Here is a 23,485-nt window from a genome sequence, read left to right as displayed (position 1 = left end):
AATCCACAAGATTTGAAAAATCATCTTTCCCCAAAGCAGATACAGACTCAATCTAATACACTGGATCCTTTTAAAGATGAGGAAATTGGCCCATGCAACCTTGGATCTCCCTTGGGTCAGAGGAGTCAGGGCTGCAGTCAGGATCACATTGCACAGCATGGCATGACCCTTTGCCTTTCTGGAGAGGCTGCATCCAGAAAGGGCACAAAATCCAGGGTGGAACACACTGGTAAAATCAGGGGAGGTGTGAGAGCCTCAGGGCAGCCTCATGAGGAAGGAATGCTGCAGAAGAGCTGGCAAAGGATAGATCCTGGGACCACTTGTGCAGGGCACAGCTTGTCCCTGCACCAAGGTGCTGGCTGAGCTGGGGCAGCTGGGTCTCTGTGTGTACACAGGGACACAGACTGCCCCTCACCCCTTGGAATGTCTGCCTGAGCCATAGCCAGAGCTAGCCAGCTCTGCCTCAGGAGTACAGAGCAGTGCAGGCCCCCTGGGCACAGTGCTAGGCAGGGAGGAACAGGAGCAACACCTCAGGGACAGGGGTTAAAGTGTACATATTTATTTTCTAGAACAAAGGCTAAAAGAAGCAAGTTTATTTCATTTTATTTTAAGAAGGACAAAATTGTTATTAAAACATCTACATTATTATCAAGATACTAGACCTTATGATATTTAATATTAAAGTGTGGTATTCTTAAGATTTTTAATACACAGACAGTTTAAAAGGACCATTAAATTGATTACTGCAGCTGAGAAATGCAGCATCCCTCCCTACCCCATATCACCATGCCATCTTGTCTCTGCCTACTAGAGGTGGGAACCCACCCTAGATCCAACTCTAAGCTTCCTGTCCAGAAGCCCTAGAGTGATCACATCTGAAATAGCTACCCTCATCATTGAAAGTGTTTTCTTGTTTCCCACTCACACCCTTTCCTGTTTCCCAATCCCTCTCTACCCTTTGGGAGACCTAGTTCTGGCCATCCCAGGGGCCCCTGGACAGATAACAAGCTGAAGATGAAAACTTTGATTCTCATCCTTTTCCTTTAGCAGGGGAATAAACACAATCATGTTTTTTCCCTGAGTGCTCCGGCTCTTTCCTGCTATATAGAGGTGGTCTGGGAAACTAGGAAGCAAAGCAGGGCCAAGGTAGGGACCACTGCCACCCCTGCTACCCACATCATCTCTGAGCCATGGCTCCAGTCTCTGTTTCTTCATAAATAACCAGATGACCCCCATAAACCCTCCTAAGTATTCAAGGATGGCTGCATTTTCTTGTCAAATTCTTTACCTTTAGCCCTCATTAGAAGAGATTCCTTGGATACCACACACATATATAATATTATATAGAGCGATATATTTAATACCTGTGTATATATGCATCACGGGGGCGACATATATACACACTAAAAACAAGGCTGGTGACAACAGACTGCAACACCACAGATCAGGAGAACAAGTATCATCAACATTCACGGCCACAGTCCCCACCTTGGATGTGGTCTCTTCCTCCCCTCCAGCCACGCCACCAGCACCCAAACTCTGCAGTGCTGGCCTGCTGGGGGCAGGGGTAAGGGGTGGGGGAGAGGAAAGGGTGCATGCCATGATTATCAGGAGAATGTTGGGCAGCGGCAGCATGAGGAACAGAGTCCTCTATGGCCCCGAGTGCCCGTCATTATGTCATTGCGCACTAGCAATCCTTTCAGGAAGAGAGATATGGAGTATTCCACTCTCCATCTCACTCCCCACAGCTTTAGTCTAGTCCCTGATTCCTTCCGGGGGGTGCCCCACTCTTGTGCCAATGGTGTGGGGCATTCTGGAATGTCTGGGAACCAGGGAGGCTGGATCTTCCCATTGGGAGGGTGGGATGGAGGGCTGCATACAGACGTGTCAGACAATAGGAGAGGCATTGGTGGGTAGGGGCAGGGGCTGGGGGTCAGTTAATGTCCCAGGCAGCTGGTCTGGGGAATCAGGGAGGGACTGGGACCTATGGGCATAAAGGTATGTCTGGGTTTGGGGGAGGGGTCCTCACTTGGGTCCTCAGGAAAAGGAGGCTAGGTTCCATCCTGGAGTGGCCCATGGAACCCAGGGTCAAGTCTCCCTTCTCTCCACAGTACTCTGACCCCTCCCCATACTACGTGCCCTGTGCAGAACCTGAGCTCATGGTACACTGCCCTCTGCCTCCCTCTCCCTGAGTGGGTGTGGACATGTAGCCTCCACTGCTCACTCTGACAAGTACCCTCAGGAGAGGACTGTCCCTCCATGGGGTACTGACACAACCAGCTCTCCTCTGAGGGGCCCTTCCCCCGACCCCAGGAGTGTTGCAGGGGCCCTAGTCACACATTGATTCAGAGACTGCCCTCGCCTTGCTGATAAGCCCAGAGGCTACAGCCCATAACTGGCCCCTGACTATTTTGACCACTGTGTATATCCCAGTTTCACTTAATGCTGAGGGCTAGAGACCCAGGCAGACTGCCCCTCCTGCTAGGCTAAGCCTCAGTTTTCCTTTCTGCAAAATGGGGTTTGGGCTGGGTCATCTCTGAGGGCTAAGGATCTACAATCTATACTAGTGGGCTGGGTGGTACATGTTAGAGGCTACAGACTCCTTTATCCTACTCCAGAGATCATCCAGCCCAGCCTTTCCCCCTTTCCAACCAGAGCTGAAACTGAGGCCCTAGGGGTAAGTGACCAGTACAGTGTCCCCAGCTCCATCCTGGGGCTGCATTTTAAAGCTAATCAGGGCTTCCTGCCCTTGGTTATGTCCTGATCTGCCCCAGTGGGGAGGTAAGGGAGTGGGGAGAGGAAGAAGAACCTTCTGCTGCAGATTCAAGTGGGGACCCCAGGCTCCCCAGCCCTGAGCTTTGGGCCTCCTTTAGGAGCAGACAGAAGTTAAAGCTGTAGGCTGAAGCCAGAGGGGTCAGCCAGGCCCCTCCCTTCCCAATCAGGGAAGCCAGGGGTGGGAGAGGGTCTGCCTAGGTTTCAGCAGGATGAGGAACCTAGTACCACTTAGGGCTGTAGCATGTGCCCCTGGGGATGCACACTGGGGCGGCAGGGGTGGAGAGGATGGAAGGGGCCCCAGGGGACTGGAGGCTGCCTGATTAGGGCGGACCCCCCCTCCCCCCTCCCAGCTAGCCTGTCCTGGCCCTTCCATCAGGACCTCTGTCCCCACCCCCACCCCCGACCCCAGGATTTTGCCCATGGCCAAGACTTGGCCCTACTCCCCAGTTGTGGTGGTGGCAGCAGCAGGAGCAGCAACAGGGGCTTCTGGGGTGGCACCAGTAGTGTCCCCATCCTCTTGCAGCAGGAAGTTGTATTTGCCAAAATCGTCATCTCTCGGGCACAGAAGCATGTCTTTGCGGGCCTTGGCTAGCTTCTGCTTCAGCACCTCACGCCGGTCTAGCCACTCGTTGAGCTCCTCCTGTCCGTGGGCGCAGCGGCACTTGTCGCCATCTGGACAGGCCTTTCCCTTCTGGACCCTATGGGTGGCAAGGAGCTCACTGCCCAAGTTCTGTGCCTTCCCACCCCAGCCACTTGACTTCCCATATACAGGCAGCTTCAGTCCCATTTCAAAGAACAACTGGATGCCCCAGTTCTCTCTGGTATCTGACCCAAGGCACCAAAGGAGAGGCCTGAGTCCACCCTTCAATTCCATCTTCTACCTGCAGAGCTGTACTCAGATCTAAGACACCCCAAACCCTGCACTGTCTCCAGGCCAAGAGGCAGAACTGGCTGTGGTGTCTGTGCCCTCTGGGACCACCTTCATTGCACCCCACCAAGCAACCCACATCCTGCCCTCCACCAGCACCTGTCACAGAGCCGGAACTCGCCCATGGGGAAGCGATAGGCCCAGCCGCTGGCATCACTGTCAGACGTGAAGACCTTTTCCTTGTGCTTCTCAGACTGGATGTGCTGTTGCCACTGCTTCTTGCTGTTGCTATTCTTGCCGCAGAGCCAGCAGTGGTAGCCCATCTGGGGGCACAGCAGTGTGGATGCCTGCTCCCCTCTCAGTGCCTGACAGGGCCCCTCCAGGCTGCCCTCCCACTCAGGCATGGCCCAGGCAAGGGGGTGGGGCTTACCATGATGTCAGCATAGTCTGTGGGCATCTGAATCTGCTTCTCCCCTTCCCGAGAGCTGATTGGGGTGCCTTCCCCAGGCTTCCCTGGGTTGTGTTTTTTCAGCCACATGTCATAGGTCTGCTGCATGTCCAGGACTGGACAGGGAACAGAATACCTGGTGAGGGGCTTCCTCATTAATTCTGTCCATGATTCCTACTGGACTTGGGAGCCACAGGCATCCCAGGCTCTGCTGAGTTGCCTGGCCTCAGGACCCCCAGTCAACATCAGGGGGTCCAGAGTAGGCATGGCCTGCTGAGGGTGGGGAAATGCCCCAGCAGTAAAGGGAGTCAAAGTGGCACTTGAGGGCTGTTTAGCAGTGAGGAGTCATGGGGCGACTCTGCCACTCACTTTTGTTCTCCTTCATGAATGTCCACATGTCCCTCTCTTCGGGGCTGTGTGCAAAGGAGCAGTTCCCCACGTACTGGCACTTGCGGCCATTCTGTGCATGGATGCAGAGCTGTGGGTGGGAAGGGATTGCCTGCTGAGTTCTGCAGGACTGCATCACTGCCTCAGCCACCAGGATCCCTCCAGGGACCCTGCGGGGACCACAGCCCTCTGCATCCAACCCCAGTGCTCACATCATATTGCTGTGGGAAATTGCGAATGGATGGCAGTGGCCTCACCGACACCCATTTCCTCTTGGCCTTGGACATCACCAGAAGGACCCGCCGCTCCTTGGTCCAGCTGCAGAAAACAGAGGGGGCTAATTGGGGACAGCTCGGGGTGGAGAATCCTGGTCTGTCTGAGTCTTGGCCTCCTCCCCCATCACACTCTGGTGCTTGTGCCCACTTACCAATGCCGGGCTTTAGCGCTGCAGTATTTGAGGTCCTTGTCAGGCTCCACCACCTGCCCATTCCTCCAGCACTGGCCACACACAAACTTCATCTGCAAGTCAAAGGTGCTGGGCCCATGCGTCCTAGGGGCACCCTGTTGGGGGACAGGGAGTGACTTGGTGGAACCGAAGGCACAAGGCCTGAGGCCCTAAGCTCTGTCACACCAGTGGCCTCTTGGGGTGCTGGGACTGCCCAGAGCCTTGGAATGGGCTGGTCGACTCCCTGATTCTACTGACAAGCAGTAACCTCCCAACTGCAGGCCCCATGGTTTCTTAGTGTGGGAGTTATACCTGGAACAGGACTCCTGACAAGGTGTTCTGCCTTCTCTGGCTAGTCTACACTTCTCTTCAGTTCCTTGGAGACCTACTTGATGCATGTCATACTTCCCTGCCTTTGCATATTCTGCTCTCTGCCTGGAATGCCCTTCCTCCATTCTTCATCTAGCTTAAGCACCAAACTCTGCAGGAAGCCCATCCTGAAGCTTCTCCTTACATGAACTCCTATAGTGGCCAAACTACCTCATGTTGACCCATGCTGGATCTGTACAGAGCAAGAGTCCAAAAGGTGGGAAGTCATCACAGGCTGTGGGGAGGACAAGATGTGCCTTGGGCATCCCTGAACACTGGTCCCTCCCCCAGAGTGAGGTGAAGCTCATCTCAAAGGCTTCATCCCTCATGCTTCTTCCCCAGTATGTTCTTTTTCTTTTTTGCAGAACTGGGGTTTGAACTCAGGGCCTTGCACTTGCCAAGCAGGTGCTCTACCACTTGATCCATGCCCTCAGCCCTGCTTTATTTATTTTTCAGATAGGGTCCCATGCTTGGGACCAGGATTTGAATTCAGGGCTCTACTGTTTGAGTCACATTTCTGGTCCATTTATGCTCTGGTTATTTTGGAGATGGGGTCTCCTGACCTACTTCCCCCTGGCTGGTCTCAAACTGAAATCCTTTCAATCTCAGCCTCCCAAGAAGCTAGAATTATAGGTGTGAGTCACTGGTGCCCAGAGGTCTCATGTTTTTTGCCCAAACCAGACTTGGACTGAGATTCCCCTACCTAAGCCTCCCAAGTAGCTAGGTTAATAAATGTACAGCACCATGCCCAGCTTGTTGGTTGACATGGGGGGAGTCTAACATTTTGCCCAGGCTGGTGTCAAACCATGATCCTTCTAATCTCCACCTCCTAAGTAGCTGCCTTTTCTTACATTCAGAAGGACAGCTCTTCTGTACGCTGGGACAGAGTTGAGGGCAAGAGTTAGGAAATGTCCGCCCTGTCACCTTGGCCAACCTGCTACCTGTGAATGCTCAAACTATCTTCCTCCCCTCCTGATATGAGAACCTCCCCATCCTCCCAGTATCCCTGGGTATGGAATCACCCCTCTGGGGAGACTTCTGTCCTTCAGGTTAGTGAGTACATTTCCTCCCACAGCAGCACTCCAGGACAGGAGTTCTGACCCCACTCCTGAGAGCCCGAGAGCCCGTCCTGAAGCAGGAAGGAGCTGACCTATTGTTTACTGACCCCTGGCCTGGTGCTGGGTGACTCACAGCCTGGCTCAGCCCAAGACAATGCACCTTCATCCCAGTGACAAGGTAAACACATGCCTTTATACCTGGGATGCTGCCTGTGCTAGAGGGCAGGAGGACTACCTTCATTGCTCATGAGTTCTGGGTGTTCCTTTGACTGACACAAGATGAGTCCTGAGAAAGGAACTGTTCATGAGCCAGGCACCAGTAGATTATGCCTGCAGTCCTAGCTACCTGGAAGGCCGAGGTTGGCATCAGTAGTGGTGTGTGTGTGTGCTAGGCCTGCAACCTGTCCTGGGCACCCCTGGCAGCACCACTGGTTGAGAGTAAGTAGGGCATCAGAAGGATGGAGGTGTTGTCTCTTTAGAAGGCTACCAGCAGGTCCCCCATCTGAGCCCCTCACTGCGTCTCTGCCAGGCTACTAACCAGGAGCAAAAGAAGCTGCAGGGGTGAGGAGACAGGAAGAGGAAACAGAAAGAAAAAAGGACCATTTGGAAGCTAGAAAGGACCCTCAAGGAGGCTAAAAAGGGAAGGCCCAAGGGAGCAGGCAGCCTTGCCATCAGCCTGGCCTGTGCCTACCCCCAAGCCACCCTGCTCCCTAGTTCCCTGCCATACCCAGGCCAACTTCATGGAAGTTCAGGGCCCAGCTTTCTCCCAGGTTGACCAGTAGTCATCCCTCAGATCAGCCCTCTGAGCTCAGTGTCTCCAATGTTGTCTATGGTTACAGTGACTTCCCAGTCCGGGGAGGTACGAGCACACAGTAGGACCTCAACACACTGCAGCTTGGGCCAGCTTCTGCAAGCCCACACCCACACTGGAGATGTCAGTAGGGCTTTATGAATGATGAACCTGAGAGAATGGAGCAGTTCAGGTGGGAACAGGACAAGCTCTGGGCAAGATGTCAGGGAACCTCCAATATACTCCAAGCCTCAGTTTCCCATCTGCAAATGTCACAATCCCATGGATCACAGTCAATAACATGGTGAAGATCATGAGCGAGAGGAGATGATGTAATCAGTGGGTGACAGTTTGAGTTCACCAAGATAGTCACATGGCCTCAAAATATCTCCTCAGGAGGTATTTATTCATTGCAAAGAGATTCCTTTATAGCGGGGGCACCTTAATCAAGCTATCAAAATTTAATCAAGTTGGGCTTGCCAAGTGGCTCAAGTGGTAAAAGCCTACCTAGCAAGACTGAGTACTGTCAAAAAACAACAAAAAAAGTAAGTCTTCACTAGTAATGGACAACTTGAGATGACTAGCCTCCTGATGTGTGTGCTGAGGACACAACCCCGCTTCTGGGGCATAAGGACACAGTACACAACCCCACAGGGATGGACCTTTTACAAAGTACCATCTCTTCAAAAACATCAGTATCGCCGGGCACTGTGGCTCACACCTGTAATCCTTGCTACTCAGGAGGCAGAAATCAGGATCCTCAGCCACTCACAGAGGATTGCAGTTCGAGGCCAGCCCTGGCAAATAGTTTGCGAGACCCTATCTCAAAAAAACCCTTCACAAAAAAGGGTTGGTGGAGTTGCTCAAGGTGAAGGCCCTGAGTTCAAACCCCAGTACCACAAAAAAAAAACAACAAAAAAAAAAAACAAGTCAATGTTATGGAAGACAAAGACAGACAGAGGAACCATTCTAGATTAAGGGAGATGGAAGAGATGGAACAATGGAATGCAGCGTGTTACCTGGAATCTGGGAGACGATTCATGAAATCTGAATAGTAGTTGTATAAATGAGAGTTCCCTGATGTTATACCTGTACTGTGTTTACATAAGAGGTCATCCCATTTTTAAGATATACAATAGAAGTGTTCCAGAGTAGGTGGACACTGTATCTGCAACTCACTCTCAATGGTTTAGAAAAACAGAAAAAGTGTGCATATTTATGTATGTAAATGTTTACATGTACCCCAGTATCACAAAGCAATATATATGAACATATGTATGCACACACATGTATATGGGAGACAGCCACACACACAGGATGAAGACAGACAACACACAGCAAAGCAAGTGTTGAACATAGTAAAATATGAACTTACTTGTAATCCAAGAAATGGTGTACATGAATTCTTAATATCAGTCTTAAACTTTCCAGTACATATTAAATTATGTCACATAAAGGACTGTGGATAGGCCTTGAAGGGCCAGATCCCACACTCAGTGCCACACCTGGGCCTTACCAAGCTGCTGCTGGCCTTGCCTGCGTGGGCTTCCATCTGTTGCCAGTATTTCTTGGATTCCTGAACAATGTCTTCGTGGGTCATGCCTGAGGAGATAGGGCAGATACAGTGTTCCTGAAAGAGCTTGCCAAAGGGTAAAGCATGGCACCTGCTACCTGAGGCCCAAGAGGAGGTCACCCCAGCCAGGCCTGGCCACAGTTAAGACTCAGGGTGAACACATTCTCTCTGGGCCTGTTTGCTCATCTACAACATGGGAAGAAGGCTTATTTCCCAACTCTCATACCAGTGTCCCCATGTCTTAGGCAGCTGCATGCATCCTTCCTTAACCTTCCTCAATGTGGGCTCACACCTGACCCTGCTTAGAAGCCCATAGCTCACTGGTTTTTAGGGCTCTGTGTCTGCCTTGGGCTGGCTCACCAGCTTACCAAGGTACACAGCACTTCACCACCAGTCCTAAAAGGGCAAATGTAGCAGCCTGGTGGCCTGGACCCTTCCAATCGGGTCCCCACCAGCCTCAGACAGTTGACATGGAGCCCACCTTTCAAAGTCCAGCTTAGCATCTCTTCCTGAAGCTTGCCCTTCCCCCAGTTCTTCCTTGTTTTCTAGTGCTTTCCCATAACTCGCTGTGTACTTATTCTGTGGATACTGTTTCAGGCAGCCAGTCGTCATCGAGAGCTTACCCTGGGCCATGTACTGTACTTGCATCCAGATTCTTGCTGATGGGCCCCAGATGCGGATCTATAGCCCAGACCTCCCCTGTGAACTTCCAGTCCACCATGTCTGGCTTACTTTAAGAACAATACGCAGCATCTTCACTTTAAGTCCAACAGGTAGCTAAGACTCCATGTCCCACATTTAGTCCTGATGTCACTCCCCAATCCTGCTCCTTGTACAGCACTCCTCTTCTCAAAACATGGAACCCAATTCTTCTAGGCACCCTGACGTTGAAGTTGACCTTTACACTATGTTTTGTTACATACTTCACATCTGGTCCATCAACAAATCTTGTTGGTTCCACCATCAAAATAGACCCAGAATCTGACCACTTCTACTGCCACCACCCTGGCCTAAGCCACATCCTCCTCGGTGTCTTCACTTTTGCCCTCGCTCCTCTATTCTCCATCCAGGAGCCAGAACAACTTGAAAAATGCTGATCAGATCCTATGCCCATCTAAAACCCTCCAGGCATTACATCCCTGAGCATCAGATTTAGAACAATGCCAACTGTAGTCATGTATGATGTAACGATGGGGTAAGTTCTGAGAAATATACTATTAGCAGATTTTTGTCTTTTTTTTGTGGACATAATAGAGTATACTTAAACCAAAATAGTGTAGGCAATCACTCCATGGGGTCTATATTTTCTTTTTTTTTGGTACTGGGGTTTGAACACAAAGCCTCTCACTTGCTAGGCAAGTGTTCTACCACTTGAGCCACATCCCCAGCCTCTATGGGGCCTTTTAATGCAGTCAAGAGATGTAAACACAAGAAGGATGAGGTTGCTGCCAATGTCACATTATGGCATGCTGTTTAGAGCCAACCTTAAAAAAACTAATTATACACTCAAGTTTTTATTCTTTGTTTTTGGCGGTACTGGGGTTTGAACTCAGGGCCTCATGCTTACTAGGCAGGCGCTCTACTGCTTGAGCCACTCCACCAGTCCTATACTCTAAAATAACAATAATTTTTCTGTCTGACATCTTAGTGAGACTGCAGTGGTCGCCACTGCTCTCTGAGCTTTGCGATGCTGCCCAAGGACTTCAAGAAGAAGAAAGACGCTAGAAAGTCAGCCAAGAAGGACAAAGACCCAGTAAACAAATCTGGTGGCAAGGCCAAAAAGAAGAAGTGGTCCAAAGGCAAAGTTCGGGACAAGCTCAACAACCTAGTCCTGTTTGACAAAGCTACTTAGTTTTATGGTTGCCAACCATAAACTTATAACTCTAGCGTGATCTCTGAGAGACTGCAGATTCGGGGTTCTCTGGCCAGGGCAGCTCTTCAGGAGCTCCTTAGTAAAGGACTTATCAAATTGGTTTCAAAGTATAGAGCTCTGGTAATTTACACAAGGGTGGAGATGCTCCAGCAGCTGCTGGTGAAAATGCATGAACAGACCCAACCGACTGTACATTTGGAGAAATAAAACTTTATTAAATAAATAAATAAATAAATAAAATAACAATAAAAAGTCTAGGATGGTAAATACATAAACCAGTAATAAAGTCATTCATTTATCGTTATCAAGTACTATGTACTGTATGTAACTGTACACGTATATACACTGTATGTGAGGTACTGGGGATTGAACTCAAGAGCCTCACACTTGCTAGACAGGCACTCTAACACTTGAGCCATGCCCCCGATCCTTTTGCTTTGAGTTTGTTTTTGAGCGAGCGTCTTGTGCTTTTGTCTAGGGCAGCCTCAGACTGAGATCCTCCTATCTCTGCTTCCCAAGTAGCTGGGATCACAGATGTGTGCTATCATGCCCAGCATATGTTCTATGCTTTTGTATGACTGGCAGCACAGTAGGTTCATTTACATCAGCATCACCACAGACACATTGGTGATGCATTGTACTATGATGTTCAGCTCAATTATAATTTTATGGGACCACTGTGAAATGTGTGGTTCCATGTAGTTGTTGACTAAAACATTACTATATGGCACATGACTATATTTCTATTTAAGGTCAAGAGGCCCTTACACACTGGGGTCCCTAACTCCTCCCCCATTCACTGCTTCATCCCCATGGAAGTCTTCCACCTGCCTCCAGCCTTGCTGTTTTCCCTGCCTGGAGCATTCCTGGCCCTTCCCTCAGAAAGGCCTCTTCCCAGTATCTGACTATACCGCTCCCCCATGCCTCTGTCCTATTGCTCTGCTTTACTTTCCACGCAGCATTGACACTATCTCCCTGTTGACTCTAGGAGGATATTATATACCCCCCCAAAATGCTACTTCTGAGCCTGGCAGTTCCCTGCAAGTAGTGCTTTGTCTCCTCTGTGATGTCTGGATACGCTAGCTCCTCCAGAGAGCCCCCAGGAGCCACTCTCTCCAGAAATCTCTTCCATTAGCCCTCAGGCCCTGGCTGGTTCTTCCAGTCAATTCTGCACCCCTTCATCTATCCCACCTGCTCCTTACCTGAATACTGCTGCAGCAGCCAGACCTTTAGCTCGATGAAGCTGTGGGCGAAGTGGCAGCTATCCTCCCGCAGGCAGCCATAGCGCACTTCATGACGGCACACATCAAACTGGAAGTGCTCCTGGAACTGGCGGATCTTGGAGTACTTGAGGGAGGTGGAACGGACGATGTGCACCAGGCACCTGGTGGGTGGGTGGGAGGGCACGATGAAGATCACAGGCCCATGACCCTTCACCTTTACAACAGGGCTGTTATGCCCAGCGCCTCTCAAGCCTAAGAGTGGCACTCTTCTTGGGCACTTCCTGGTCTGTTAATACCATAATGTGAATGGAACAGTAGGCAAGCAGGTGAGGGGAGGTGAGATGGAGTATACTCAAGCCCCCTCAGGTTTCATTTGGAACCAACGCAATCTAGAGCTGCTCCAAAGCTACAAGGCTGGGAGAAGAGTGTGCCTATGGGTAGGAAAATGGACAAGGGGATTTCCCTCAGGTTTCTGGTCAGTGATCCACAGATGGTCCTGCACCAGAGGAATAATAATGAAGCACTTCCTCTGGGAGAGGAATCTTAGTGATCTTCTGCAACCCTAGGAGATGGCATCATCATTACCCTCAGAGATAGAAAGCCCAAGGTCACAGTGGCTACTGCTCTAACACAGTCTGGCTCTCTGGGTCAGGCTGGAATTTGGATCAAGATCTGCCTGACTCCAGGGTCTGGCTCCATCACTCATACTGGGGCATAGCCAAGGCAAGCAAAAGGACCAAAGGCAGTGTTGCTGGACCTAACCCAGTGCCTCCCATGCTCTGTCTGATGCTGACGTGCAGTGAAGGGGTGCTGGATGGGAGTCAGAGATGGGGGTCCCCCAGTTGCCTGCTGACTAAGCTACTCCCAAGCCTCAGCTTTCCCTTCTGTACAAGAGGGACAGTAATTCCTCCCAAAGGACTGCTGAGACCCTTAAATACCTAAGATAATGCATGGAATATAGTAGATGCTCAACAAACTTGTTTCCTGTCCTTTCTAGGAGAATGCCTTGACACCCAAGGTCCACTGTTTGGTCTCAGCCTTTTTCTACACCTGAGCTGCCCCAGGGTGCCTCTTTACCCATGCCCAGACTACAGCCTGTGCTGTGGGACCCACTCACTTGTTGTTGTAGAAGCTGTGCTTGGCAGCCAGGTTGGAGCAGACAGATGGAGAGTCCTTGGTGCCCTTGCTGATGATCCGGGGTTTACTGTCAAAGCAGATCTGCCCAGGGAGGGGATGGGCTGGGACCCCACAATGCCACCTGGGTAGGGGGTTGGCTAGAACCCTGATGGCCACCCAGGGAAGAACAGCTGGTCCCTGTAAGTCCTGCTCTGGGTAGAGGGAGTGAGGAAAAGAATCCCAGGATCTGTGACCTCTGTGTCTCTAGCTCTAGTTCACAGATGAGCTGGGTCTTGGCTCCCTCCATCTCCCTCCATCCTCCCTCTCTCTGATCTCACTATTCCAAATACCTGGGGCAGGCATTACTCCATGTCTCTGAACCTCAGTTTCCTCAACTATAAACTGGGACTAACCACATCTACTTTGTCCCATAGGTTCACTGTGCAGGTCAAAAAAAGGATAAAAAAAGGAACTCAGGTGCTTTTAAACTACATTCTGCTGCCTGGCAGCACAGCCTGAGCTGTGGTTCCCAGGTCAACTGCTCCCTGACAGGAGCCAGCACAAGTCCACATGCTCTGAGGGTCAGCAGATCAGGGTTGGACTGAGCTGCACCAAACCCAGCAACCCAGCCCCAAACCCTCACTCCCTAGAAATGGACATAACACTGCCTCTGCCCTCAACAGGCCACAGGGTCAAGTTCACTCCCAAAGCCAAGTAGGGTCTTCTAAGACAGCTCAGTGGAGCTACTGGGCTGAGAGCTGAGGCTGGGAGACACAGAAACACTAGAGAGCACTTCAGTGGGAGTGCATAGCCAGGACACATGGAGGAGGTGCAGGGAACATTGAAACTAGCACAGCAGGCCTAGAAGCTGTGTGGAGGAAGGTGTGAAAAGCAAGGCATGGACACCTTGCTCAGGACAGTAAGGATACCATACCTACAACAAGGGATTTAAGGACAATACTGGACAAGCCTCCTGATCTGCCTGGTCCCAGGGGGCCTGGCCAAGAGAACCATCAGGGGCAGTTGGCACTGGGATGTGGGCCTGGGTTCTAAGGCTTGAAGGTCAGCTCTGCTCTGGACTAGCCATGTGGCCTTTGGGTTCCATCTCACCTCCTTGAACTCCAGCATCACCATGTATAAATGGGGGCAGTATCTGTGTGGTAGAACTGCCTGGAGGGGTGGGGATGAGGACCTAAAGCCTGTCAGGGAAGAGCAGGTGTCAGGGCTACTATTTCTTTTTGGCTTCAGTTTCTGTTTTGACAAAATGAGAGGGCTGGATAGGATCTGGACCCTAGCAAGATAGAAAACTTAGGGCCTAACTTTCGATAGTTCAGGGATCTGCTGACTCTAAGACCAGACCTCCCATACCTACAGCTCCAGGACTGACCCTTGTAATGGCTGGCACTGGGGAGTAACCCTCAGTCCTGCGTGTGGGGGAGGCAGTGGGGTGAGGAGGTACCTCACAGAGGAAGGTGAAGATGCCCTGGTGTTCCTTGAGGAGCTTGGCAATGGTGAGACTGCCACGCTTGACACCCCCCAGCGGGTCAAAGAGCAGGTCACGGTTGAGGGTGCCCTTCCGCTCCTCGGTCCACACGTCGATCTCCTCCTGATGGTAGGCGAAGGTGCAGTTATCCCCGTACTTACAGTCCTGCTTGTTAATCATGTCTGCAAAGAGGCAACAGGACACACGTTCTGCCAGGCGGGGATGGTAGTTCACAGTGCCCTATGGTCCCTCTACAGCCAGCAGGGTTTGGCTCTGCCAAGTATGGTACGCTGGCAACAGCTGCCCTCCTGTGAGGATACTTTCCCAAATGCTAGGCCCAGGCCCCTCTATGCTTGGCACCTGCAGGGCTCAGTCATCACTTCTACCATCTGCCCCCCAAAGCTGCCTTGTGCAGGTCAAGACAAAAAGTATGAAAAAGGACTGTGTAGAAGTACACAAACCTCTACATGAAATGGAGGGGTTTAAAAAATGATTATTCATCAGGCAAGTATATTGAATGTTAAGAACATGGACTTTAGAGACAGACTGGAATTGGGATTCCTTGCTACTCCCTAATCCTTGGCCACCATTTTCATAAGCAGAGGACACTGGATGGTGGGGACCCAGTGAGATAATAAATCACTCTTGAGGCTGGGGAGTTTGAAGGGAAACACGCTCAGATCCTAGAGACCTTTTTTTCATGGAAGGGGCCCTGTTTCTTCTCCCTCTTTCTGAGTCTGCCTTGTTCCAACTTCTGCCAAGCTCCAGGACAAGGAACATGGGCCAAGGACCTAGAGAAGCAGACCTCATCCCTTAGTGCAGGCGGAACACTGCAGGGAATGGCTTCCAGGATCCATGCAGTCAGGCTCAAAGGGCACAGCATGTGCCAGGGCATTAGGGAGTGATCAGTGGGTTTGAGGATGCTGGTTAGGTCAGAGGATGGGTAGATGGATGTCGTATCCATTGGCCTCGTGCAATTTGGACTGCATCCCACTGGCCACAGGCAGAGTCACAAAAGGGGAGCCTGGGGCAGACTCTCAAGGCCCGTTTCCTTATCTAGAGTTGTGAGGATGTGTGATGGTCAGTGTGAAAGGGCTACACTCAGATGAGTTTAACAATTTCATGAATATTCAAATGCTGCCATGTAGACTGGATCAAATTGCTTAGTTAGGAAACAGAAGAAAGCAAATAACACACATGACAAGTGTCCATTCAACGATGACAAATTTGCCACAAGTCAGAAGTGAGGACAATGACAGTAAACTGATCACTAAAATGAGCTGAAATTTATCATGTCCTTCTTATGTGCTAGTCCTAAGTGCTTTCTGTGGATTCTCTCCACAGCACCCTCAACAGCCTATTCACGAACTGTGGAACTTGCACATGCAAGAAACACAGTTTGCCACAGAACATCCCAAATGTTTCTTGACCTTCAGGATATGAGATGCTCACTTTGTCATGGAACTCATCCTTCACGACCTCCACAAGCCCCAGTGTCTCAACTTCCTCACCTCCTCTGTAGCCACAAGGCCCACCTGGCTCTGCTGCCCAGTGGCTGGGTACAAAAGAAGCAAGGCCCTGGCTAGGTGCTGGGCCTCTGCTGCAGCCCACCCACCTTTGCACAGGTAGTAGGAGCCCACGAAGCTTGTCTTGGTAGGCCGGGGCCGGATCCGCTTCCATATCTGGTCCTCAGCGCTCCGGAGCCGGCCGAGCAGGATGTCCCGCTTGCACTTGTGTTCAAGGCTCTCACGGTAAGTGTAGTCACCTGCCCTGGGGCCTGTGAGGGTGGGCAGGGATGTGACTCTAGGCAAAATTGAAGGGTGGCCACTGGCAGGTCCAGGCAGAGCATGGGAACTAGAGGCCCTCATCTGAGCCCCATGTACTAGCACACCCTTCCCTACTGTGCCCTCCATGGAGTTGGGGTGTATTGGGGGTTGTCCTCAAACCCCTTTCCACTGATGTTCTGACCCACCCTGACCTGTAGAAAGCCTGCCCATCTAGGATTTCTCTAGAAAGAATTGCAAAGACAGTGATTGGCAGAGGTCCAACCGGGATCCACCCCTTGCTTTTTTGCCATGTTCGTTTTCCTGCATGTATCTCCCACTGACACACTGGTCTTTTTGTTCTATGCTATCACTCCTGAGAATCCTGACATCTTTGGGGTGAGGTTATTACCACAAGTTGGTGTTACCTGTTTTGGGGTAGCACAGCAGGCAGGCCTGCTTGAATTCATGGGTAGCAGCTAAGGGATTCTTGATGAGCAAGGCGGTATTAGGCATGGAGGGCTCCGGCTGTAACAAGAGGACGATTGGCCTGGGTGACAGCATTAGGACTATTCAAGAGCAGAACTGTAACCAAAAACCCCTCCCTCTCCCTTGACTCTCCCAGCCTTTTTTTTTTTTTTTAATGGGACTGGGGTTTGAACTCCAGCTTTGCGCTTGCAAAGCAGCACTCTTCTGCTTGAGCCACACCTCCAGTCCTGCCACCCCTCCCAGCCTTTATATTATGGCCTAAGAGCCCGGAACACCAGGACCAGCCTTGGAAGCCCCTAGGTAGCAGGGAAGAGTAGGCGATAGTGATCCTGGTCCAGAACCTTTCCTTGAATGAAAGGTCAACATGAAAGCAGAGAAACATCTGTAGCCCTGATAGAAGCCTCTACATATGCCCTCCTGCAAGCCCCCAGCCATCAGCAGATAGGGAGGAAGACAAGACTCAGAGATCCAGTGACTTCCTCGGGTTCACACAGCTAGTTTCTAAGCTGAATTCAGCGTGAAGCCTGCCCACTCCTGATCAAGTGCTCTTTTAAAACCAGAACAGGCTAAGTTGGAGACAAGGGTCATGACCAACTCTGGGAATCTTGTTGTCCTCTTTAAAACACAGGGTACAGAGTGTTCTCTGTGTGCCCTCCTAGCACATGGCTGGTGATGAAGGACAAGCAGACCACCTTGAGCAATCCATTCTGAGGGGCCGTTCCTTAGAGAATGAAGCACCTCACCCATGCAGAAGACTCACTCCCCAATCTGGGGCTCACAGTCACTCCCCCATACCTGCAAGAGGAATGAAGGTCAGGTCTGAGAGCTCCACTCATTACTTACCAAGGGGGTTGGTTTCTGAGTACTGCTTGGGGGGTGGTGGTCCTGTGAGTTGGTCTCCTCTGGATGGGAAAAGACACAGGTGTCACCTGTCCTGGCACTGAGGACATGAGGCACCTTCCCGGGACTTTCCCTTGTGTATTTCTAACTCAGAGATTTCCCAGGCCACACCTCTCCTACTCATGCTGATCCCTCAACTCTGCTCTTCCTCTCTATTCTCAGGCAGCAGCCAAAGCATGTCCACCCTTTGCTAAGGCTCCCTGCTACCCCTGAGAGAAAGCCCAAGCTCTTACCTTGGCTCAAAGCTGCTCTGAGACTATGACCCACCAATGTTCCACTCACCCCACCCATCCTCTGGTCAATAGCTAGCTCATGACCCTCCATCACACAGGGCGTGTGCCTCTGTTCCCTTCACCCCACTGATGAACTTTTCCTCCAAGACAGGGTCCAGTCATCACTTCCTCCAGCAGGTCTCCCTCAGCCCCACTGTGCTCCCACAGCCCTGTGAGTCCCTCCGTCCTTTGTGCCCTGGGCTACACGTATCCACCAGGACCTGAATGGATCAGTTTTCTCTCTGGGTCCCTGGAGCCCAGCCCAGATTGGTGTTGAAGAAGCTTGTGGCCTTGTCCCCTACCCCTAGTCTCAGAGTCATCTCCATGGGACCCTTAGCTTGGGAGACTGGAGCCTTAGGGGTTGGACAGAGAGCACCAGATTGGGCCAGTGGAGTCCTGACCTATCACAGCTCTGCTGTTTGATCTGGAACAAGATGCTCAGCTTTGCACATTGCTGAGCATAGTAGAGAGAGAGCAACACATACTGCCCTAGATTGCCAAGGGAGACAGGGCCTGGGCTTTGGTGCGCAGAGTACAGTCCCCATCTACTCTCCAGAGAGCAGAGATGTGACTTTGCACACTGTCAAGGGAGTAAGGGAATAATGTGCCCACACAGGCCTCACCCATGAAAGAGTCAGGCTTGTCCAGGGAGCCTCGGGTAGACCCAAAGCTGTCCAGGGAGTCCAGCCGGGTCTCTGAGTATGGCAGCAGGTCCAGGGGGTCCAGTGTGGAGCCTGGGGGATCAAGGGCATCCAGCACAGAGGCAGCCAGCTTCTTGGAGGGATCCATAACGAGGCCAAAGGAGGCAGGGGGCAGTGGACTGGAGACAGGAATGGAGCCACCCACCACAGGTGGCAGCAGTGGGGTCCCACCAGGAAACACGGGTATCAGCTGTGGCAATTCACTAGGCATGCCGCTGCCAGGTAGGCCACCCTGGACCAGAGACTGTAAGGTGAGGACAGAACCAGGAATCAGGGGAGAACGTGAGTGCCCAGCCCAGGGAAGAATGGAGCACTCTGGGAAGCAAACAGGAGGTAGAGCGTGGGCTCCTCATCGTCTCTCTGGGTGTACGTTCTGCAGCTTGGTTTCTATCCTGGTAAGTCCCTCCCGGGGCCTCCTTTCCCCAGCTGTTACATGGAGACCAGGGCTTTCCCCCACCCCTGTGGGACAGTGGTGTCCTAGGTGGATAGGCTTAGGGAGCAGGAGGGTAATGGTTTGGCTCACCAGGGAATCCAGGAGGGTGTCCAGCTCTGGACCAAAGACATCCCCATCTGAAAAGTCGTCCAGGCCCTCAGTGCTGGGGAGGGACCTGCTGCTGCTGTCCAGTGGGGCCAGCAGGTCCATAACGTGAGGGAACAGGGGCATTGTGGGAGTAGAGGGAAGCAGGGCTGGGGAGCCTCGCAGGTCCACATAGCAGTCTGTGGAAGGTGAGGGATGCTCAGCCAGTATCTTCCCTTCTTCCCCAGCTCCTCCAGGGCCCCAGACTCCCTATCACCTACCCCAGTAGCATAGGCTCAATGATAGTCAAGGAAGGTAGCTTGGAGCCAGAGGGGTCCTTTACCCCCACACTATCACCCAATGGCCCCAGCTCCACCAGAACATCCATGTTTGTCACCTTCCCCTGGGGTAAGCAATGCCTTCCTCAAAGGACACTTATATGGTGCAACTCTTCCTGGAAGTCAATATGGAAGATAAAAGGAAAGAAGGTAGATGTTCAAGAGGGACAGGACTAGAATGAGGGACAGAGGTCAAGCTAGAGAAGTGATCTCCCAACCCAGAAGGGGAGCCTGTTGTCCTCAATCCCCTACATCCTCTCTTGCCTAAGGGAGCCTCTGTCTACAAGGCTGGACAGGGTCCAGCTCCTTTGACTTCCTGGGTCTTTGGGGTAAGGGGTTGAGCCCTCCCTGGGATCCAATTCCTGTTCTCTTTTTAGAGGGGTGGTAGCAGGGCTTGAACTCAAGGACTCATGCTTGCTAGGCAGGCGTTCTACCACTTGAGTCACTCTGCCAGCCCTGTTTTGTGTTGGATATTTTTGAGATAGGGTCTCTTGAACTATTTGCCCAGGTTGGCTTCCAACTGCAATCTGCCTGATCTCTGCCTCCCAAGTAGCTAGGTGTGAGCCCACCGGTGCCCAGCCCTGTCCTCTTGATCAGGGACATTACCTGTTTCTATGTCATCTATGGACCCCAATCCATTGAACAGTCCCTGTGAAGAGGAAGGACACAGGTGTATTGGTCAGGCAAGGGGCATGAGATGATTTGGCCCTGGGGCCCAGCACTCCCACATGGCTATGCTGATGACCAATCACTGAGGAACAACACAGTACTCAGGATAAATACTAAACCCCTATCACATGTTCAGCCTTGGTCTTCAGACAGGGTTTGTACAAACACAGGCTAGGAGGTGGGGTGTGGGGTCAGCCCAGCCTTATAGGTGCACCTCACGGAAGCAGTGGTCCAGGGGAAAGGTAATAACCTCTGGGCCTTGATTTCCCCACCTGAAAAACAGTAGAGTTCATGCCCTAGGAAGTGGTGAGGTTTTACCAAGCCCTCCACAGAATACCCTAGATGGTTTGCAGCTTAAAGACAAAAGGGTACAGCCCTAAGCTTCCTAGGGGGCAGAAAAGGGAGAGTCATCTGGGATGGGACCCCATTGCCACTGTGGCCCTTCTGTTGGAGGAGAGCTGGATCTAAGCTTCCTCTCTAGACTAGTCAACTCTCTTGCTCTTCCTGGGCCTATTACCTTATTTGTAAAGTGAGGACACTGTCACCATGACCTCCTGGGACTGTTTCGGGATGAAATGACCTGATATCTATAAAGTGCTCAGAACAGTGCTTTGTACACAGGAAGTATTTTCTAAGTGTCTATTAGATACATAACACATATTTTCAAGTGTGAACTATCAGGAGGTTGGTTTAGGAGTTTAGTTCGTCAACCTCTATTCTGTTGCCAGTGGACTCCTCTGCCTTATCTCCACCTCTGGACTATGCGGAGCATAGAATATTCTCCTTTCTTCTCTGAGTTCTTCATGGCCCAGAAGAAGTCCTGCCTTCCCTGGTGTCCTCTCCCTCTGCCATGGAGGGCAGAGGAAAGCACAGACCTTCACCTAGCCACGCTGCCAGGGATCAGCAGTAGCAATAAAGGCAGTAAGATACAACCTGCACACTGACTCATGCAAGACCTCAATCAGCACTTCACACCCACTGTTGTATTTAGCCCTTGGCTTGGGACTCTACAATATTGTCCCACAGCACTGACAGATCTACCAAGGCTGCCACTCACAGGTCAGAGAGGGCTATTCAACCAGGACCTGCCCTGACCCTGTCTCCTGAGCCTAGGCACTCTCCTAGCCCCCCACACCTGGGTCTGTCCAGGGAGCGCACATTTCCATCCTCCAAGCTGTGTTTGCTTATCACAGAAAAGCTACATAAACCAAGATGGTCATGCTGGAGCAGAGAACTGCTTTTCCCACAGTAAGTATATAAAATATTTGAGGGGGAAAAAAGGAAGACTCTCTAGGGACAGTTAATTTTCCCTGCTCGGTACTGCCTGTAGTTCCGAAGGCCCTGCAGGATAAAACCATCTCTAAACTCTCCCGGCCGCCATATTGCTTTGGCCAGATTATCCAGGCTCTTGTCTTTCTGCCCCATTGAATGGACTCCCTGCTAGTAATATTCACCTAGTAACACAAGATTATAGAGCTCCTCTCTCTAGCAGGTGTGGTTGCAAGCTTTCACCTATGAGTCACTGTAATCCTATAGCCACTGTATGAAGACAAGGAAGCTGAGGCCCTGAGAGTGGAGTGGCCACTCAGATGAAGGGTACACTCAGGACCTAAACCTCAACACATCCAGCCGCAGAACCCAGATTCTTCTGAACTCCCTGGAGAGGAACTGGGCTTGTGGTGTGGGGTGCATCCCTCCCTCTCCTGACTCCAGACCTCTGCTGGGGCTCTTGCCCTGGCTGAGAATGCTGTCCACTTTTCTGTCTGCATCCTGTCTCTCTGGCTCTGTGAAGCTCTTAGGTTCTCTGAGAACTCACAGCCCTCCTTAGTTTTGCTTCCCATACTCCAGAAGATAACTCTTGTACAGACACTGTGCCTTGTAGAGCCCCTGCCTATCTCATGCCTTCTGAGAACTCCTGCGGACAAAGCCCAAGCCACCCCATTTCTTGATGCATACATGGAGTGACTGACTGGTAAGATGAATGACCGTAATGTTGGAGAAGCCTGCAGATATTGCAGAAGCCAACACTTGCAAATGTCATGTATGATCTATACAATGTCAAGGAATCTTCCTGGATGCCACCTAGTCTTCATATGGGCTTAGGCCACTCTGTGTGTGTGTTGCACTGAGGCAGACCTGGTCTGTTCCATGGCAGAGTCCACTCTGCTTGGGCTTCCCATAGACCTCCATAATTGACCTTTGTGGATGTGTTGGGGGCATTAGCAAGGTTGAAGGGGTGGGTGAAAGGTCTGGCAGGAGCCAAGTGCCAGGTGTCATGCCATATATGATCCACTGGCTGCAGAGAAGCAAGGCATTGCACTGCCTAAGTCTGCTATACCCAGAGGGTGATTTCAAAGCTCTCATGATAGAAGAAGCAAGGCAGGTTGATATTGGGAGAGGAAGGGCTTGGGGTTCCACCCCCCATCTTACCTGATCTGCCACACTAGCCGCAGTGCCGTTACTAAGCAAAGAAAAAGTTTCCAATTCCTGCCAGAGATTGGAGAGAAGTGAAAAGAGATCAAGAGACTGGAAGGATTCTCAACATCTCACCAGCTAGGGCAATAGAGAGGCCCAACACAAGCCACTGTAGTGTGAGGTGCCATCTGAGGCTCCCTGCCCCCAGGCTTGTTGCTATTACCTCCTCTGTCTTCCCAGATGACTGGATAATCTCTTCTTCCACTTTTGACCTTGGTGAAAGGTGGGAGAAGGACTTCCACATAAACATTCCTACTGGGTATTAGTTACTATGCTAAATGCCATTTCAAGTTTCTCTAATTTTTTTCTTCCCATGATCCCTCTGAAGTAGCATAGTTATTCCCATTTCCAGATGCAGAAACCAAGATGGAGAAAATGAACTAACTTGTTCAAGAGACTCTAGAGCCATATGCTTTCCTGTGTACAGCTTCCAGGCACGTGGTAGGTACCAAATAAATACATGTGGATGGAAAGGAGCCAGATCTGACTCTTCAATTAGGCACATATGGCGGTTATTTGAGAACACAAAGTTAAAGGACACCCACGTTAACTCAGGCCAACTCCAAGGTGCTTAAAGTCATGGGCCAGGGCAGGGGCGGAAACATGTTTTAACAGCTGGTGTCCAAGGTGAGCTGGAAGCTTTGGCTGTTCTTCTTCTTCCATACGGTCCTGGTGCTCATTCCAGGGCTTTCAGCCAACAGAGAGGAAAGATCACCTGTTCTCATTCCCTCTGTCCTTACCCGGCCTTGGCCACCTTACCCAGCTTCCCAACAATAACTGTTCTTTCCCTTCACACCTCATCTCTGCTCCTGCCCCAGGGCTCAGAGCCCACCTACCTGGGGCCTTTTATATGCCTTCCGTACACGCAGCCCGAGCTTCTGAGCCAGCTCCTGACCCAGCTGAGTGACACTTTCATCCTGGAGAAGGTGAAACACAGGGCACCTGGTGGGTCA

General features: G+C 51.3%; 1 protein-coding gene and 1 pseudogene across 1 annotated transcript in view; one reads left to right on the top strand and one right to left on the bottom strand.

Moving 5' to 3' along the window:
- Positions 1-1,357: 1,357 nt before the first annotated feature.
- Zc3h7b (zinc finger CCCH-type containing 7B) overlaps positions 1,358-23,485 on the bottom strand; it is a 45,280-nt gene continuing 23,152 nt past the window's right edge. Inside the window, exons 6-23 of the mRNA XM_020168180.2 lie at positions 23,369-23,449; positions 22,488-22,544; positions 19,995-20,037; positions 19,057-19,250; positions 18,456-18,777; positions 17,504-17,562; positions 16,600-16,699; positions 16,024-16,185; positions 14,385-14,590; positions 12,927-13,027; positions 11,789-11,970; positions 8,657-8,742; positions 4,906-5,039; positions 4,691-4,796; positions 4,461-4,569; positions 4,074-4,207; positions 3,803-3,966; positions 1,358-3,473 (exon numbers count right to left, since the gene is read on the bottom strand). Coding sequence (XP_020023769.1) covers positions 3,212-3,473; positions 3,803-3,966; positions 4,074-4,207; positions 4,461-4,569; positions 4,691-4,796; positions 4,906-5,039; positions 8,657-8,742; positions 11,789-11,970; positions 12,927-13,027; positions 14,385-14,590; positions 16,024-16,185; positions 16,600-16,699; positions 17,504-17,562; positions 18,456-18,777; positions 19,057-19,250; positions 19,995-20,037; positions 22,488-22,544; positions 23,369-23,449 — 2,502 coding nt within the window. The 3' untranslated portion in view covers positions 1,358-3,211. The remainder of the gene's footprint in view (positions 3,474-3,802; positions 3,967-4,073; positions 4,208-4,460; positions 4,570-4,690; positions 4,797-4,905; positions 5,040-8,656; positions 8,743-11,788; positions 11,971-12,926; positions 13,028-14,384; positions 14,591-16,023; positions 16,186-16,599; positions 16,700-17,503; positions 17,563-18,455; positions 18,778-19,056; positions 19,251-19,994; positions 20,038-22,487; positions 22,545-23,368; positions 23,450-23,485) is intronic.
- On the top strand, positions 10,376-10,774 carry LOC109689356 (small ribosomal subunit protein eS25 pseudogene; annotated as a pseudogene).

The sequence above is a fragment of the Castor canadensis genome, chromosome 8 (genome assembly GCF_047511655.1).
Source record: "Castor canadensis chromosome 8, mCasCan1.hap1v2, whole genome shotgun sequence".
Lineage (NCBI taxonomy): Eukaryota > Metazoa > Chordata > Mammalia > Rodentia > Castoridae > Castor > Castor canadensis.
This window is presented reverse-complemented; position numbering and strand designations above follow the sequence as displayed.